We start from the raw sequence: 19,517 nt of genomic DNA on the forward strand, positions 1-19,517 counted from the left end.
TTAATTAAAATAGCAGTTGTATGGGCGTGATTAGTTGCTTCGGGCGCGACAATAAATAGCAATATGAAATTCATAATAAGTTATGCAAATCTTGCGCATTAATGATAGAATTACTAGTATATTTTACGTGCTCTTGTTTTTCTATTTACCTGGCTAAAATTAAATCTTAACCATAAAACTTATAAAATGGCATGTGAATGTGTGAAAAATAATTCGATGTCCCGAGTAAACTTAATAGTGTTGTATAATTATGCATGATAATTGTATAATTTTTGCAATATTTTTACTTGTAACACTTTCACGCGTTTACTTGATTGTTAAAAATTATTATTAAAATATTAAACGAGATTTTGCTTAAACTTAGATTCTCTCTGCAGGATATATCTATTATTACATATCGTATGCTTACGCATACTTGTTCAATTAGTCTCATTTTGAGATTAAAACGGTAGCTGTATTTTCTCTAAAAAATCTCTTATAAAATATGTTGAGAGAAGAATCGACTCGAGCTGCAACTATATTTATAGTTTTCTTACGCTTTTCCTACTAACATACAGCATTGCTGATTAATATTTTTCACTGATATTATCAGGGCTCATTACTTATGAACTTAATTTATCTTTCAGTGGTATCTTCCTCGATTACAATGTCTATGTTCATTGCTTATTAAATTATCCACTGTTCTGCAATTTACGTTGGTTACGCAAATACTTAATATTTTCTAATGATCAGTGCGATTGTCTTTATTTTACTAATCGCATTCTTGTAAATAATATCTTTCATTCGATTTCTGTACTCGATATTAAAACATTTTATTTCTTTATATTTTATTTATCGAATTTGCATAAATATTTAAATAAGCTTGTAGTTGGAAAGCATCTATCGCACAAATATTGCTCTTTATAATTTTTTTATTTATTCGTGCAGTATTGCGATTTATAAAAATTATGCAAAGAACGCAATCGAGAATTAAATGGCAATTAATCTACAAGATCAACCATACGAATCGAAGATGCATTGAATCTATATGTGTATTATAAAAAGAGGAATTGGTAAAGCAATTTATAACATCCGACGAGCAGCCATGAATATTTATCATGTGTAATAATAAGTTTATTGAAGAATCTTTTCGTTCTTGCTAATTAATCTTTTTATCTTATCTACTAATATTGGTATCTTACAAAACGAAATGGCGTGCAAAAGCCTTCAGCTAATTATTTTAACTTTTTAATATTATGCTCATAATTAAATAACTAAATCGATACGATAATGCATTAAATTAATTAATTTAAAATTAAAAAAGCATTATTCTCTCTCTGTTTTGCCAATTGTAAGACATTGCATCATTAAACGAATACAAATGTAAAATTCAGAAGTGCAATAAAATTTCATGCGCGTATAAACGTGTACGTATTAGTGTCTATAATAAAAATAAACAGTTTTGTATAACTCATATTATTCAAGAATGTTACTTACAATTTAGGTAAATAATTCTCTTTAAATAAATAATTTTATTTACATATCTACGGTGTGAACAAAAAATAATCTTTATTCTATCTCTCACGCTTTATACATTATAGAGCATATATTTTGTGAACGACTACAATGATATTTATTTATTGCAACATCATTACATTCATTAAACACTGTAAATTATGTAAATATAAATTGATGAATTTTAATATTTATGAAAGATTATATCGAAAAAACAAAATTATATCTCGAGAGCAAGAAAGTACTGTTTTAGTACGAAATATATTTGGAGACGATACATTTTTGAGAAAAAGATAAATTTATCATTGTTGTCAGGTATATATTTATAACAGTGACAAGAGAAAGAAAAATCTCTCGGGAGGAAAACTCATATTAATTCATTGCGCAATATGGCGACGACATACCACTTATTTACGTTAACGCAATCGGATCATATTAATACTTTGCGAATGCGTCAATACGACTTTTCGTAGGAAACTTCTTTAGACTGGTTTTTATAACTAAACTTCCTCGTGTTACGTCAGGCACGTTTCTTCCTGAGAGACCACGCCTCCCTGCTTTACATTCAGTTTCCCAGTCATTTAACGTGATCCGTTTCTTTTTTGCATCGCGTCTGATCCTCAAGCCATTTTCTTTCTACCTCTAAGTCAGTTTCGATAACTAATTTTGACATTTTACGTGCCAGGGTTTCATTTGATGCCGCGATGATATTCGGCTTCATAATGTTGTAGACACCACCTACGAAAATAATTAATAATTAATCTGCTCTAATCGTGTGTCACATTAATCCTTTCATTTTCTTTTTTTCTTAATCCTTCGTTAGGCGCAATATTTAATAGATACAACTAGATATTATTTTAAGCTATATTACTACACACTGTGATATTTTTATCTATTGTAATATTTATTATATTGTTTTTTACTGTTTTTGACACATTTTAATGCCTGATATATTAACATAATGTTAAGACAAAGTTGTTTTAAGAACCAAAGAAAAATAAAGGAAAAATATTGCGCCTAACGCCGGGTTAAATAAGATTCTGCAAGGAATCCAAGCAATCCTTATTTCGGTTTAAAATTTCTAGCGCGCAGTTTGTTTAAAATAATTATTCTCTTATTGTTTGAAATGAGTGTGTTAATACGTAGGATGCCTTCTTTTTACGCGACTTGAGTCATTTTGTTTACATCACTTATTTCGTTGAGGATTAAGATGATATTTCAGGTAAAACTTGTAAAGTTTTCAAAGAGATTTTTCGATAGATTTATGGTTTATACACCGTGGGAAAAATATTAAATATAATAATACGCACAATATTCGTTTATTTATCCGGATTCTCTTACCTTTCGTCTCTATAATAGTCCCACCAGCTTCGGAAATGATCACTAATCCCGCCGCGATGTCCCAGGATTGGAGGTAATCTATGTGTATACAATGTGCTGCACCCCGCGCTACGTACGCCATGCTTAGTGCGGCCGATCCGAGGTGTCGCATTCTGAATTTATATAATATAAAAATATATATATTTTTACTATAAAAAATAATCTCTCTCTTAATTTAATATCACGCTTTATACATTATAGAGCATATAATTTGCGCACGAGTATAGTGATATTTATATATTGCAACATCATTAAGCGTTCATTGTAAATTACGTGAACATAAATTTGTGAATTTTAATATTTCAGAAAAATTATATCGAGAAAAAGATTTATTTATCGAGAGCAAAAAAGTACTGTTTTAATGCGAAATATATAGATATTTGCAGAGAAGATATATTTTTAAGAGAGGGATAAATTTATCATTGTTATAAGTGAAATATACGTAATTGTATATTTCAATTATAATTGTATACATATATATTATTTTATTTACATTTCTGTAGCCTCGATTATAGCGATCATTCTTGCGATAAAAATATCCTTGTTTTTTTCCTGCATAACTTGTATAATTTTTGGCTCGAACAATTGCACTGATTTTTCCAGTTCTGCAAAAAATTGGAAGCAATGAGAATAATAGATTTTTTTTATATACATCAAATATTTTTTATCGGTCTGTTGCGCAATTATTGCGGTTCTTTCCCTCGAATGAATCATTGGTGTAAATAAGGTAAGTAGCAATTCAGAGATTTATAATGTCTCTAGTTGTTACCGAGGCTATATTTAAGTTGTTTAAAAGGCTACATTTAAGAGACTGGTTCTTTTTACAAAGCCAGAGAGAATATGCGCGATAAAGATACGCTATACGAAAAAATTGTGGCATTGATATGCTTCAAAAGTGCTGATAAGGAGATAGTTGCAAAATCATAAGAAACTGTCTAATTTTCCTTTTTTTAACGTTAACATCCGAATTAATCTCAATTGTCACTTTTTTCTTATATATTTGGCCATCTTTTGATCGATGCTTTTTGCTAAATTAAACTTTTCAAATCTTAATTATGATTTGAATAAAATCAAGTTTTTTTCTATAACTTTTAATAAAAGTATAATATTTATTTTCTTAAATGAACGAGTAATAATTTATTCCTGAACAGATTAAAAAAATAACATTTGGACCAATAGTTTCGAAGAAAAAGATAAAGATGAAAAATAATTTTACAGGAAAGAGTTCCAAATTTCCTAATGTCGGTTTTATGTGTTAAATATTTCTTCTTTTTAGGGATTTTTCTAAAATTAAAATTATCTATTTTATATAGTTCAAAAAGTTTAGAAAATTGTCTGTTAAAAAAATAAAAGAATTTTGACATATATTTTGGTGACTTACAAGTGCACTCGCCCCAATAGATGATTGCTTTCGTTTATTAATATTATTTACCGGTGACTTTGGAAGTGTAAATCCGTTTTCCGTTTAGGAACGCGCCCCCGCCTTTTATCGCACTATACAGCTCCGAAGTTATAGGATTGTAGATAATGCCTAGGACGGGCTCTTTGCCGACCAATAAACCTATAGATATGCAGAACATTGGGAACCCGTGTATAAAATTCAGGGTTCCGTCGATTGGATCGATAAACCAGGTCGGCGCATCCGTCAGTTCCGGTTCCTTCTTCATCATAAATACAGTTTCCTCCGCTACAATTCTGAAAAGTGAGATATTTCAATCTTTAGTACACAGTAGTAAAGTTTAGTATGACTTTGAATATATACAATACAGCATTAACATTAAATTAGATAATTATATAATTGCTATATTAGATTGAATTACGTTAGATTGAAGTTTGATTATCTAATGATGTATGATTATAGCAACTCACTTGTGATCAGGAAACTCCTTGGACAGATTGTCAATAAGCATTTTCTCAACTTTGTGATCAATATCGGTTGCCAAGTCCCAATCGTCTTTTGTTTTTTTATATAAAGTCTTTTCAGACTCAAAACTACATTTGATTATCTATATAGATAACATATAATTATAAGATATCGAAAAGGGAAAAGATCAATTGAATCGATCAAGGAGATTACGATTAAAATAAATTTTTATTTTGCCTATAAATTCACGAGATAAGAAAGAACGAAGTTTCGATTCGCGAAACTTAATTATGCCTTTTTTACTTTTTTTAAGAAGGTAAATTTTTAGGGATTATTACATATATTACATATATTACATATATTAGACGTAATAAATATTTATTCCGCGCGTAAAATTTCTTAAAAATACAAGTCGAGTATTATCGGTGGAACACTTTTCTACGTGCAAGAATTATTACTCAAAAATTTTCAAAAATTTTTACTGATCATTACATTTTATCGACTTATTGTGACTCACCTCACCAGCTTGCAACGTGAGTTTCTTCGCGAACTCGCAGCATTTTGCAATGTCTAAATCGGTCGACATGACAGCTGTCGTTAACAGATTCGGTACAACTGATTGGTTCGCAATATAAACCGCATATTTAATACTATTCGTTATCTTTAAAAGTGATATATGGTTGCATAAATAGCGCAAATAAGGAAGTTTCAACATGCAAGAGAACTTTATATCTTGCAGGACTATAAAATATCTTTTTTGAAGATCATTAAACACGTTAAGAGCTCTTGAAGTTTAAGTAGAATTAGATATTAGATAATAAGAGAAGAGAATATGCGATCTCTCTTGGTTCTTTGTTTATCGATATTTTATACGCATGCACATTTATTCGTACACAGTAATACAGAAAACGTAAAAAATACCTTCATTTCCAGATTCAGAATTTTTAGATTGATCGTGTCTGAGATATTCATATATCATGACTTCAGTGAAAAAAATTAATAATGTTATCAGTTAACAAATAATGAACAAATTATGTTTTTGTTTTTATACACTTTTATACTATTTTAATAAACTAGATAATTATTTATTATCGGTGTTTGCTAATTTAGAAATCAACTTTTATAATGTATACGAATATACATATATATATATATAAATATAAATATATAGATTTGAATTGTTTAAACTAGAAGTTCTTTTATACATACAATTAAATTAAATACATATTAAATAAGTATATTATCTAAGTATATTTATTTTCTTACGGTACACAATTAATTTATAATTTATTTGTATAATATAATTATTAATATTAACACACACACATACACACATACACATATTCTGCAATAATATATTTTATGCAACAAATATATATGCAAGCGTTCAAATAATTTTAAATAATATTAAATATAAAACATTTTCTTGTAAACGATATTGTTATTCCAAGAGTCTTATCTTTAATATAAATAAAAAACGTTATTTCGTTGCCTGCAATAACAGGCTTCTTTGACGAGTTTTGAAATCCGCGTGTTTTATTAATTTTACGAGTTCTCTCGCTAGCTTGCAATTACCAACAGCTAAAAGTTTCGGTGACATAACATTGAACTCTCCACCTAAACAAACAAGGAAATTATACGTTTTCTCAGGTTTGATTGATTTATATTGAAGAGATAATTAAAAAGATATGTATTGTATATCCTATACCATTTGTATCAATCACCACACCGCCAGCTTCCCTGATGATAAGAACACCCGCGGCCACATCCCACGGCATCAGATTGTCAGAATGATAACCCTCGACAGCTCCCATAGCTACGTGACACAATGTTAACGCTGCCGAACCCATAGTCCTTATTCCATGTGCTATCGAGACGAAAGCTTCCAGCCTCCCCAGAATGATATCACGAATATCTTCGATAGTCGCGTACGAGGCCTCTAAACATAGCAAAGAATGCTCGAGTTCTGAAAAAAATATTATTTATCACAAATGAAATCGCGTTGAAGAGTCATATTAAATTATTATTATCTTATGTAAAAAAGAAATAGGATACGTGCGTTAATTTATTTGATCAATCATATATAGGCATTATTTTATTTCCGAGAGGCTTGCGAAAAGATGGAAAAGAAAGCGAAAATAGTCGAGAAAAAAAAAGATTCTTCACCTTCCACGTCTGAGCTTTTAATCGGTTTTGCATTGAGAAACGCTCCGTGGCCTCGTCTAGCGGTGAACAATTGCTCTAAAATAGGATTGTAAACTATTCCAATCTCGAGTTCCTTATTCACAGCTAATGCGATCGATATGCAGGTGTGCGGGAAAGAATGTACGAAGTTCGTCGTTCCGTCGATCGGATCAATGATCCACGTAGGCGTGTTTGTAAGCTCCGGCAGAAAATTGGAATGTGACACTGTTTCCTCGCCGATAAAGCTGTCAAAAAATTTTTTGGATATATATATTTATATAATATATATTAATGTTATTATATATAAAATTATATAATTGTATTATTAAAAAATATTTATAATATATTTTAATGTTAAAATTATATAATATAATATATATTATATTATTAAAATTTTATATATGAAAAGACTCTCTCTTTTAAAATAATAGCTTATTATTTATTCACATATATTCTATAATATAAATGATGCATATTTATATTTAATTTTTTAAAAAATTGACAATTTACTTATGCGTTGGAAATCTTTTTGCCAGATTATCGATTAGAATCGCTTCGACTTTTTTGTCATACTGTGTCACTAAATCCCAATCACCAGCTTTGGTTTCAATTTTTTTAGATCCTTGAAAAGCATCACGGATCACCTGAAAATAATGTTACGCGTAGGTATTTTTTGCAAAAAGGGTAAAAAAAGTAAATTAGTATGTGCATGTATATGTGTTTTAGATAATGATAATTTGAGAATAAACTGAGAATCATCGACGTCTAATAATTTCACTGCATTTGCAATAACGAATTTCAATTTCAGTAAAGTTACATTAATGTATACGTATTGTGATTGATAATTTTTCTAAATATATTGTATATAATTCAATTATAACAAATGTACACATAATCAAGTCATTGAGAACAAGGTTTTACTAATTAATCATATATACATATTTAATACAATATTTAACGATATTACGCCGCTAATTTGCTATTCTTCATCGAATCGTGTTAAATTTATGTTGATAGTGTATATTTTAATTTTTAAAATTTAAATGCATTTTTCTTATTATTTTGCTGTATATCAAACAGTATGAGCTTGTGTGCAACAGGCAAACAATTGTTGACAGATATATTAGTCTGATCAAAGTTCGCATTTGAATTATTATAGTGCAGTGTGTTACGTATATACCTTTCCAGATTCTATGGTGAGATTCAAAACGAAGTCGTAGCAGTAATCGAATTCTTCTTGAGTAGTCATCTTCACGACGTCTTTTCAAATTTCCGATATCCCGCTTCTTTCAACAAATTTGTAAATAACGTACCGCGAAACGTATCGCTCCAGTTAAAGTACCGTCAGGATCGCGGGAGAGTCGTTCTTATGGCACGATTATCCTCCCCTCCCTCCTCCCACTATTATTAGCATCTACTCGGCTTAATAGGAATATTGAATACTCCCAGGTTCTTTTCCATGCTCTCTGTAATGGGTCATATTGGCAAAGAGTCGAAGTCTCCATCGCTATTTTTGTCATGGAAAAGTCCATCCTAGTGACACCGTGACGCGTCGCTTATGTTAGTTAGGCTTTAAATTAGTTTTAAAGTACGATTTCGCGATAAAATTTTTCGTTTTTTTAATTGTAAAAAAAGAGCACGACGTTGTATAACATTTTGAAATTATACCGTTACATCGATAATATCTTTCTTTCAAATTTTCACGCTACAGTGCATTTGAAACAATGCACGTCAAATTCACCATATCGCAAAAATCGTTCGAATAGATAGATTTTTTTTATATCTATTACATCATATTCATACGGAAAATGCATTGAGGAAGTCGATCTGGCGTAATGTCGGAGCAAGTTCGTTTTATTATTAAATTGTATAGACATATAGACACATATTTGATTATAATTATCTGGAAATATCCCATGGAAAAAAAAAGAAATAATTATCATCTCAAAGTTAGAGGCGACACGTTATGAAAACATTTTTATAAATTGTAAAAATATCTTATGACTGTACAGTCAAATTTTATGCCTGTTAACGATAACATATTTCAATATCGAGTTTTAAGTCAGAATTTAGTATGGTTCTATTATTATTGAAACGGCGAGAGGTATTGAAAATAAGAAAATTATAACACGCAAATTAAGAAATCTTGAAGAAAAAAATGATTTTAAAAACTCGAAAAATGTATCGAGAAGATTTTACGAAAGATTTTATGATATTTTTATCAAGGCATTCTTGTATTACCGGAAGCTTGTTGCGCGAATTACAACAGATAAAACTTTAAACAGTGTTAACTATTTCGCTGTTAGTCATTGTCTCCTATAATAACCGAAATTGGTACTGATGGAACGTGCTCCAAGAACGTGACATCGCTCGTTCGACGGCGTGAACGAGACCTGAGTGCCTGGGATGTTCGCGCTCGTATGATTGTAATAAAAAAAAAGTTTAGTTTAATGCTCGAACTGGTGTATCGGAATCCTTTACACGTTACTTGCATCTATCCACGTGCCTTTCGATGTATGAAATTATTTCCATTCCTGTTAATAGAAATTATCGCTATCATCGTATCGCGAGATATGTACTTATATTCATCATAACGCGCGATAAACATATTTTAATTCTTATCGTTTTTAGAAGTTTTCACTAATTTATATAGGCACTAAACTATTTGCAAAAATTAGTTATTATTATCTTTACGCAATCTTAATTTTTGATTTTTTTATCAACAATATTTTTTTATACGTACCTTATTTTTATCACAAACTTGTGGAATATACTACGATATATCATACATATAATATTAAAAAAAATTTTGTATGAGTCAGTTTATACTGAAATTAAATAACTGAAATTTACGTTCAATTTTCAGTATTTTTTACTTTAAAGTATTATAGCTTACGTGAAATTTTTTTTTTTACAGAATCAAGGGCCAGTCGGGCAGGTACCTTCTTCTCAACAAGGTCCTGGAGGACCAATGGTGCCCGGTCAAATGGGTCCGAATGGACCACAAAGTGGATCGCACATGATGCAAGCTGGCCCGAATCAAATGGGTTCTAATGGACCTGGACAGATGGGTCCTGGCGGACCCGGACAAATGGGACCTGGTGGACCTGGTCAGATGGGTCCTGCAGGTCCTGGACAGATGGGACCAGGAGGCCCTGGACAGATGGGTCCAGGAGGTCCTGGACAAATGGGTCCATCTCACATGGTACAAGGCGGAGGTCCTCCCAGCGGTCCTCATATGGGACAAGGTGGACCAGGACAAATGGGCCCAGGTAGCGGACCTGTTCCAGGATCTCAAATGGGCACCGGAGGTCCCCAGAGCTCGCAAATGGTTTCCGGAGGACCCGGACCCGGACATATGGGCGGACCTCCAAGTCACATGAACGCAGGCGGCCCACCAGGTTCAGGCCACATAACTACAGGCGGGCCCCCCGGACCGGGACACATGAGCGGCGCAGGACCTCCAGTATCAGGACATATGAATGCCAGTGGACCGCCTGGATCAGGACATATGAACGCGAGCGGTCCTTCTGGACCGGGTCACATGAATACTAGTGGACCTCCAGGATCGGGTGGTCATATAAATACCGGTCCTCCAATTCCAAGTCATATGAACACGAGCGGTCCGCCAGTATCCACGCATATAAATGCAAGCGGTCCAGGAAGTCACATGGGTCCGGGTGCTCCCGGTCAGATGCCTACGAGTGGTCCCGCAGGACATAATATAGGTCCAGGTGGTCCAAATCAAATGGGTCCGGGTGGTCCAAATCAGATGATACCTATAAGCCAAGCGCAAATGGGACCTAGCGGACCGATGGGTCCTGTAGTATCGACAGGACAAATTGGACCCAATGGACCTGGACAAATGGGTCATAATGGACCGTCACAGATGGGTCCAAATGGACTTACGCAGATGGGGATAGGCGGACCACCCGGTCAGATGAGTATGAATGCACCAGGCGGACAAATGGGACCTGGCGGACCAGGAAATCAAATGGGATCCGCAACACCAGGCAGCCAAATGGGACCAGGTGCACCAAGCAATCAAATGGGCCCTGGCGGTCCAGGTGGCCAAATGGGGCCAGGAAGTGGTCCCGTTGGTCAAATGGGACCGAATAATCTCGGACAGATGGGTACGGGAAGTAGTCCAGGAAGCGTGACAATGACAAGTAGTGGACCGGTTTCTATGGGTCCGGCGAGTGGGCCTAATGGACCTACCAATGTAGGTGTAGCCAGTGGACCCGGTGGGCAAATAACTTCAAGTAGTGGTCAATTGGGCGCAACAGGTCCTGGAAGTGGTTCTGGAGGACAGATGGGATTAGGAAACGGTCCTGGCGCGCAAATGAATGCCAATAGCGGACCAGGCGGTCAAATGGCACCCGGAAGTGGCCCTGGAGGACAAATGGGACCAGGCAGCGGACAAATGGGACCAGGCAGCGGACAAATGGGACATGCTGGCAACGTGCCTGGAGGTCAAATGGGACCAGGAAGCGGACCTGGTGGACAGATGGGACCAGGGAGCAGCCCCGCTGGTCAAATGGGACCAGGACAAATTCCATCTGGCGGTCCAGGACAAATGATGCAAGGAGGCCCGGGTGCTCAAATGGGCCCGAACGCTCCAAGCAATCAAATGGGGCCTGGGGGACCAAATAGTCAAATGGGACCATGTGGTCCAAATAATCAAATCGGTCATATAAACGTGAGTGGGCAAATGGGTCCTAACGGTCCGACCAATCAGCCTCCTACCACTCAAATAGGTCCTGGTAATCAAAATCAAGGTCAAATTCTTGGTAGTACAGCACCAATAGGATCAGGTGCTCCAGTAAATCAGATGAGTCAAACTGGAAGTGGACAAATCGGACCTACTGGACCTTCAGGACCTCCTGGACCAGGACAAGAGAATCTGAATGCACTCCAAAAAGCGATTGATTCTATGGAAGAAAAGGGGCTACAAGAAGACCCACGGTACAATCAATTGTTAGCTTTAAGAGCTCAACGTCAAGGAAGTGGCATAGAGAAACAAGCCTTTAGTTCATCACAATTGCAACAATTACGGTATGTCTTGATAATTATATTACATGTAGATTAATAATATAAGTTTATAACAATAAGAAAAAAATATAAAGAAAGATTCGATAATTATGGAATTGAACTAGAAATGCAAAAATTAATATGAACTGGATGAAAATATGATAAAGGTACATATACATGAAGGAAATATGGCGACAAAGATATGGATATCTTTGCGTCATTTGAATTTTGTAAAATATAAATTTTTTAAATAGATTGCTGTTATATATATTTATAATTTTAGGATTTGCATGTACATATTACATTTATAAAAATATTTATAACAAGTTCACTAAAATAATAAATGTAAATAAATATCTTCTCTAGGTATGTTATTCTTAAAATTCGGCATTCTTAATTTACATTTGCAGAGCTCAAATAATGGCGTATAGATTGCTGGCAAGAAATCAGCCAGTACCTCAACAAGTTGCAGTAGCTGCACAGGGTGAGTTTCCATAAGTATTTCAATATAACTTATGCATTCTGGGTGACTACTCTATCTTTTGTATCGCTTTCTGCCACATGAGTTTATTTTGCTTATTTAAAATAGAATCCTTTTAATCGATATTTTTTGATTTCTCTATTTTATATCTGTTTGCTTTTATTTTTCCATATGCCTTTAAGATTATAAAAGTATATGTAAATATTAATATGAACTGTGCCTTGTGTATTTTCTATCGTTTGTAACATACTAGAAATTTGTATATGATGCTCCTACAGCAATATTTTATTTCAAGCGCTTTTAAATGCGTGTTGCATTATTAAAAATATTTGCTGCATTAACTTGTTTTCAATATATTATATTGTGCAATTATGGAAAGATTATGCTTATCGATAGATTAATGCTTACAACATTTGTAGACTATGTAATGAAAATAAATAAATAAATAAAAGTTGGATGTGACTGTGGTATTTACAAAAGTATAGGGTAGAATGATCCTGATTTAAGACGGATTTGGATAGGTGGCGCTCCTCCTCCTCCAGGGATGGGTCAACGCCCTATAGATCCGTCTCAAGGCCCTGCTACAACAGCTGGGCCACAAATACCAGGTCCGAATGTTATTGGTCCCGCAGGTCCCACTCCTAGACCGGGTTGTCAAACGCCGCAACAGCAACAGCAACAACCTCAGCCTGGCACTAAGACAAATCGAGTAACGAGCGTGGCAAAACCCGTTGGATTAGATCCGTTGGTAATATTGCAAGAACGAGAGAACAGGTATAGAAACGAACTTGTAGGAACATACGTAATATTTATTGCAATATATTTAGCAGTAAAGTATAAATAATAACAATAAACTTTACACTTGATAAACAGAGTAGCAGCTCGTATATCGCTTAGAATGGAACAACTTGGTAATCTACCAACAAATATGCCAGAAGATCTTCGTATACAAGCTCAGATCGAATTGCGTATGCTCAGAGTATTGAACTTCCAGAGGCAATTAAGAACAGAGGTATCTATTGTAATCTATATATAGAATGTATCATTTTATCTATAAAATTAGGGGAGGATTTATTTTTTTATTTATATTCTTTTTAAAATTTTTTTTATTAATTTTTTTTTCGTAGATAATAGCATGTACCCGAAAAGACACTACTTTGGAAACCGCAGTGAATGTGAAAGCTTATAAACGTACGAAACGGCAAGGATTACGCGAAGCTAGAGCTACTGAGAAATTAGAGAAGCAACAGAAATTGGAAGCGGAACGTAAACGGAGACAGAAACATCAAGTAAGTTTAGCCATATTTAAATTATATGAAATGAAAAATTATCAATATAATGTATCCATACTGTTATTAATGAACGAAATATATGTGTGATTATGTTTATAGGAATTTCTTAGTTCTGTACTGCAACATGGCAAAGACTTCAAAGAATTCCATCGCAACAATGTCGCAAAGTTGGCTAGGCTCAACAAAGCGGTGCTCAATTATCATGCAAATGCTGAACGGGAACAGAAAAAAGAACAGGAACGCATCGAGAAGGAGCGTATGCGTCGTCTTATGGCGGAAGACGAAGAGGGATACAGAAAATTGATCGATCAGAAGAAAGACAAACGTTTAGCTTTCTTGCTATCTCAAACGGACGAATACATCAGTAATCTGACAGAAATGGTTAAGCAGCACAAAATTGAGCAAAAGAGAAAGCAAGTTGAGGAACAAAAGCGTAAAAAGGTAACGTATAAGCGTCTTTTACATGTCTTTAAAATTTGTAAATATTATTATATAATGATTATTATATATGAACTATAATATCAATGAAATTTTACATATTACAATAGCAAAAGAAGAAAAAGTTACAAGATGGCGAGAACGGTGAAGATGGTGGTGCCAATGATGATACTCGTATCGGTGTAATAGATACGGCCACTGGTCGCACATTAACAGGCGATGAAGCACCATTGATGAGTCAACTGTCAGCGTTCTTGGAGGCTCATCCTGGATGGGAGCCTATTGAGTCAGAAAGTGAAGATGATGAAGAAGATGATGAAGATGATAACGGAAGCGAAGATAAATCTGACAGTAAGTTTCTTATCTTTGTAAACTTCTGTAGACAGATTTTATTTTTACTAACTTGATTTACGAAATGCAAATTATAGGCAAGGATAAATCTACGGGTGATTCTGAAGAGGAAAAAGTAAAAAAGACGATACACAAGGCAAAAGTGGAAGATGACGAATATAAAACAGAGGAACAAACGTACTATAGCATTGCTCATACTGTTCACGAAGTGGTTACGGAACAAGCAAGTATTATGGTGAATGGAAAACTAAAAGAATATCAAATCAAGGTATTTTAATCATTCTAATTTTAATATATTTCCTACTGTGTTTTTTTTCTATGAATTAAAGAATTTAATCAATGATTTTAGGGGTTGGAATGGTTAGTTTCATTATTTAACAACAATTTGAATGGCATTTTGGCAGATGAGATGGGTCTCGGTAAAACAATTCAGACCATTGCTTTGGTAACATATCTTATGGAAAAGAAGAAAGTCAATGGTCCATTTCTAATCATTGTCCCATTATCGTAAGTTTCTTTTATACCTAAACTCTAATTTTTATAAAAACTATTTATAACGTATCTAACGTACTGTTTCTAGGACATTGTCGAATTGGGTTCTCGAATTTGAAAAATGGGCACCGAGTGTCGTCGTGGTATCATATAAAGGTTCTCCAGCTGGCAGAAGAGCGATACAATCTCAAATGCGAGCCACAAAGTTTAATGTTCTATTAACAACTTATGAATATGTTATAAAAGATAAGGGTGTGTTAGCGAAATTACAATGGAAGTATATGATTATTGACGAAGGACATAGAATGAAAAATCATCATTGCAAGCTTACCCAAGTATTAAATACGCATTATTTGGCCCCTCATCGACTATTGTTAACCGGCACACCATTGCAAAACAAACTGCCAGAACTGTGGGCTCTTTTGAATTTCTTGTTGCCTTCGATCTTCAAATCCTGCAGTACCTTCGAACAGTGGTTCAATGCTCCTTTCGCTACTACCGGCGAGAAGGCAAGTATTTTGTAAGCGTAAAGTAGATTCAATACTTTTACAATATATTTTTATTTAACATTGTTGTCACTATGCTGTTATATAGGTGGAACTCAATGAAGAAGAAACTATTTTGATTATTCGTCGTTTACACAAAGTCTTGCGACCTTTCTTGCTAAGACGGTTGAAGAAAGAGGTAGAGTCGCAGTTGCCCGATAAAGTGGAATATATCATTAAATGCGATATGTCCGGCCTACAAAAAGTTCTTTACAAGTACGTTAATTTACGATGTTTGTATGCTTCTAAATATTATGAAGTTTGCGTGTAAATATATTAGCGAAAATACTCTTTTTATATTACAGACACATGCAGAGTAAAGGTGTACTACTAACCGATGGATCGGAAAAAGGAAAGCAAGGAAAGGGCGGTGCTAAAGCTCTTATGAATACAATCGTACAGCTGAGAAAATTATGCAATCATCCATTTATGTTCCAAGCTATAGAAGAGAAATATTGCGAACACGTAGGAACACCAGGTTCTGGTGTTATTACTGGGTAATTATTATCTCGATGGTTTTTTCGAAGAACTTAAAATATTTACTCGATTTTTAATATTTAATATTTTTATTTATTTTATATTACATTATTATTATTTTATACTTTATTTTATATTTTTATTTTTTAATATTTACTCAATTTTTTCATTTGTTGTCAGTCCTGATCTATATCGTGCATCTGGAAAGTTTGAACTTCTCGATCGTATTCTTCCCAAGCTGAAGGCTACGAATCATAGAGTATTACTGTTTTGTCAAATGACACAATTAATGACAATTATGGAAGATTATTTGAGTTGGCGTGGATTTATGTATCTGAGATTGGATGGTACAACAAAAGCGGAAGACAGAGGAGATCTGTTGAAGAAATTTAATGATCCCGGATCAGAATACTTTCTTTTCCTATTATCCACACGTGCAGGTGGTCTCGGTTTGAATCTTCAGGCTGCCGATACTGTTATCATTTTCGATTCCGATTGGAATCCTCACCAGGTACGTGATATCAATGTATAAAATATAATGTCGATTAAAGCGAAGTTAAATTTGAACATATATAATATAATGCTCATTTGCAGGATTTGCAAGCTCAAGACAGAGCGCACAGAATTGGACAAAAGAACGAAGTGCGGGTACTCCGATTAATGACTGTCAATTCTGTCGAGGAGCGAATATTAGCAGCAGCCAGATATAAGCTAAACATGGACGAGAAAGTTATTCAAGCTGGTATGTTTGATCAAAAGTCCACCGGATCGGAACGACAGCAATTCCTTCAGAGTATTTTACATCAAGACGACGCTGATGATGAGGAAGAAAACGAAGTGCCCGACGATGAAACAGTGAATCAAATGATCGCTAGGTCAGAAGGTGAATTCGAGACATTCCAGAAATTAGATTTGGAACGGCGACGCGGGGAGGCTACATTGGGTCCTAATCGCAAATCACGGTTACTGGAGGAAGCTGAGTTGCCTGATTGGTTAGTGAAAGACGACGATGAGGTGGAAAGATGGACCTACGAAGAGGATGAAGACAGATTCCTCGGAAGAGGATCGAGGCAACGTAAAGAAGTCGATTATACGGATAGTTTAACCGAGAAAGAATGGTTGAAGGCGATCGACGATGATGGTGCCGAGTATGAAGAGGAAGAGGAAGACGATAAAAAGAAGAAAAAGACACGAAAGCGAAAGAAGAAGGGCGAGGAAGATGATGAGCCTATGCCGAAAAAACGAAGAGGAGGCAGTTCTTTGGCCGATCCTAAAATGAAACGAGCTATGAAGAAATTAATTACATTAGTCGTTAATTATACGGATAGCAGTGACGGTCGATTATTGAGCGAACCCTTTATGAAATTACCCTCTCGAAGGGAATTACCAGATTATTACGAAATTATTAAGAAACCTTTGACTATTAATAAATTGCTGCAGAAAATCGACGAAGGCAAAGTAAGTAAAAATCCTACATATCGTATATTCTTTCTTATATATTTGTATTAAACATGCATGTATAATATGACAATTTTATTTTTCCAAGTATGCTGACTTAGACGAGCTTGAAAAGGATTTTATGCAACTTTGTAAGAATGCTCAAATTTATAACGAAGAAGCATCTTTGATTCACGAAGATTCGATAGTATTGCAATCTGTTTTTACAAATGCGCGTCAGCGTCTTGAAGAGGAGGGTAATAATTCCGATGGAGATGATAAAGGTATGTACTGTACTTGTTTATATTATCATGTAATTGTGCAACAAAAGCTATAATTGAAATGATTACGAGATGCTATTTCTTTTTCTTATGCAGATGGCGAAGAAGGTTCTGACGCAGATTCTAGTGTAAGAATGAAAATTAAACTGAAAGGAAGAAAAGGCGAAGGAAGAGGCGGTCGTAGAAAGAGAGTTACTAAGAAATATATATCCGACGATGATGATGACGCGGATGATAATTAAAAGAAATAACTTTTTAAGAATCAGACTATGATACAAATATATGAATTATATAAGTAGTTTTAAGTATTTAGAATTATATTTAAAATTTCGCTATAATATGTGAATGTAATAAAATATAAAAGTACAACCACAAGAAACGTGACCTATAGCAGAGGAAAGTACTGTTATATCTTAGACAGTATAATGTGGTATGATGCGTGCTGTACCATTGTAAACTTATAATTAGTAAACTTGGGCTGGATAAACATGAAATATTATCATAAGTCTATAATGTAGAGATCTGAGTACACAATCCTTATAAACTGTATTACTTTATATAAATTGGAGAGTAGCAAATAGCTATAGCATTATTATACAGAAAAGAGACTATTTAAGATTTATTTTAGATATTCTTGTTTTAATCTCTTACTACTCTTGCGATATGTGAAGCTGAATTGAGCTTGATTATATTTGATTGCTGAAATTGCTTTGAATTTTGATTATTTATCTCCTATTATTGGGAATTTATGCATCGATATTTAAATACATTATTCTCTTTATATCTCGTCGCAATAAACTATCTTAAATTTCTATAAGTGATCGGAGATACGTAGCATGTAATCTTCAAGTTGCTAAAAAAATATAGTATCGTACAATACTACATTTTGCGGATATTTGTGATGAAGTTATGTGGGTACATTGAAATGTTATCCATATCCCGTATCATTAATAATTGGCCATAATATATAAAAATTGACATTACCATCGATTATTATTATTATTACCACCACAGTCTCTACATCTTAATTTTTTAAGTTTGTATATAAATAGATCGTTATACAAAATATGCTAAGTTTTTTGTTTTGCGAGACAAAAATTTGATTAATCGATTTTAATTACTTCTCATTTAAAAATTATAATAGCTTTGACAGTTTCATATTAAAATTTTTATCTTTTAAAGAGTTGTAAGTTTTTCATAAAATAAACTCGTGTAATTTTTTTTATTTCTTTAATTAAATACTGCAGAAAACAAAGTTGTTGACTCGTAATACATACTAATTACATGAGCGAGTTCTTGCATCCTCATTATTGGGGAAGTAACACTGATGAAGAGCTGTATTACAAGTACCTTATTTTGCAAGACGCCTATTGGAATTTTATCCAGATAAACAGCTATTGTATCGAGTTATCTGGAAGTGGTTCACCGTCACACAAAAGAATCGTGAAGAATCGTAATGACCATCAGTGATTCTGTACAATTCTTATGTAATGATGATTTTTTAATATTGTACTTTAATTACAAGTTCTTTTAATATACGATATATTCATCATTGGTAATTACATCACAGCACAACAGAATATATGCATTCATCGATATCATGATATATATTTCTGTTAGAATTTCAACTTTTTGATTTTTTACATATATTAAAGAGATTAAATATAGTCCGTTGCATTGGCACATAACAATAACTTATTTCCCTTAGATTTATATAGAGCATGTGATAACGGAAATTATAATTCTATATGCGCAGATGTGTAATAATCG

General features: G+C 33.8%; 3 protein-coding genes across 6 annotated transcripts in view; 1 reads left to right on the top strand and 2 right to left on the bottom strand.

Moving 5' to 3' along the window:
• The window catches only part of LOC140672582 (ATP-dependent helicase brm-like), a 28,455-nt gene extending 9,724 nt beyond the window's left edge, over nucleotides 1–18,731 (top strand). For 3 of the 4 annotated variants that reach the window (XM_072904860.1, XM_072904840.1, XM_072904850.1), the window contains exons 3-18: nucleotides 9,840–11,977; nucleotides 12,364–12,437; nucleotides 12,956–13,208; nucleotides 13,308–13,446; nucleotides 13,562–13,723; nucleotides 13,826–14,167; nucleotides 14,275–14,515; nucleotides 14,593–14,783; nucleotides 14,865–15,022; nucleotides 15,096–15,516; nucleotides 15,602–15,768; nucleotides 15,858–16,049; nucleotides 16,210–16,540; nucleotides 16,624–17,487; nucleotides 17,576–17,750; nucleotides 17,844–18,731. In XM_072904860.1, the coding sequence (XP_072760961.1) occupies nucleotides 9,840–11,977; nucleotides 12,364–12,437; nucleotides 12,956–13,208; nucleotides 13,308–13,446; nucleotides 13,562–13,723; nucleotides 13,826–14,167; nucleotides 14,275–14,515; nucleotides 14,593–14,783; nucleotides 14,865–15,022; nucleotides 15,096–15,516; nucleotides 15,602–15,768; nucleotides 15,858–16,049; nucleotides 16,210–16,540; nucleotides 16,624–17,487; nucleotides 17,576–17,750; nucleotides 17,844–17,989 (5,994 nt within the window). In that variant the 3' untranslated portion in view covers nucleotides 17,990–18,731. The remainder of the gene's footprint in view (nucleotides 1–9,839; nucleotides 11,978–12,363; nucleotides 12,438–12,955; nucleotides 13,209–13,307; nucleotides 13,447–13,561; nucleotides 13,724–13,825; nucleotides 14,168–14,274; nucleotides 14,516–14,592; nucleotides 14,784–14,864; nucleotides 15,023–15,095; nucleotides 15,517–15,601; nucleotides 15,769–15,857; nucleotides 16,050–16,209; nucleotides 16,541–16,623; nucleotides 17,488–17,575; nucleotides 17,751–17,843) is intronic. The other variant, XM_072904870.1, reaches the window with a different exon arrangement.
• LOC140672595 (inositol monophosphatase 1-like) lies at nucleotides 1,525–5,468 on the bottom strand. Its single transcript, XM_072904882.1, has 6 exons — nucleotides 5,256–5,468; nucleotides 4,744–4,880; nucleotides 4,307–4,569; nucleotides 3,368–3,479; nucleotides 2,836–2,987; nucleotides 1,525–2,232 (listed from the first exon to the last, which is right to left on the bottom strand). The coding sequence occupies exons 1-6, from the start codon at nucleotides 5,451–5,453 to the stop codon at nucleotides 2,072–2,074; spliced, it is 1,023 nt and encodes a 340-aa protein (XP_072760983.1). The 5' UTR covers nucleotides 5,454–5,468; the 3' UTR covers nucleotides 1,525–2,071.
• Nucleotides 6,171–8,263, bottom strand: LOC140672604 (inositol monophosphatase 1-like). The gene is made up of 5 exons (XM_072904894.1): nucleotides 8,103–8,263; nucleotides 7,433–7,566; nucleotides 6,905–7,167; nucleotides 6,447–6,704; nucleotides 6,171–6,355 (listed from the first exon to the last, which is right to left on the bottom strand). The coding sequence occupies exons 1-5, from the start codon at nucleotides 8,169–8,171 to the stop codon at nucleotides 6,219–6,221; spliced, it is 861 nt and encodes a 286-aa protein (XP_072760995.1). The 5' UTR covers nucleotides 8,172–8,263; the 3' UTR covers nucleotides 6,171–6,218.
• Nucleotides 18,732–19,517: the final 786 nt, after the last annotated feature.

The sequence above is a fragment of the Anoplolepis gracilipes genome, chromosome 1, assembly GCF_047496725.1.
Source record: "Anoplolepis gracilipes chromosome 1, ASM4749672v1, whole genome shotgun sequence".
NCBI classification, from domain to species: domain Eukaryota; kingdom Metazoa; phylum Arthropoda; class Insecta; order Hymenoptera; family Formicidae; genus Anoplolepis; species Anoplolepis gracilipes.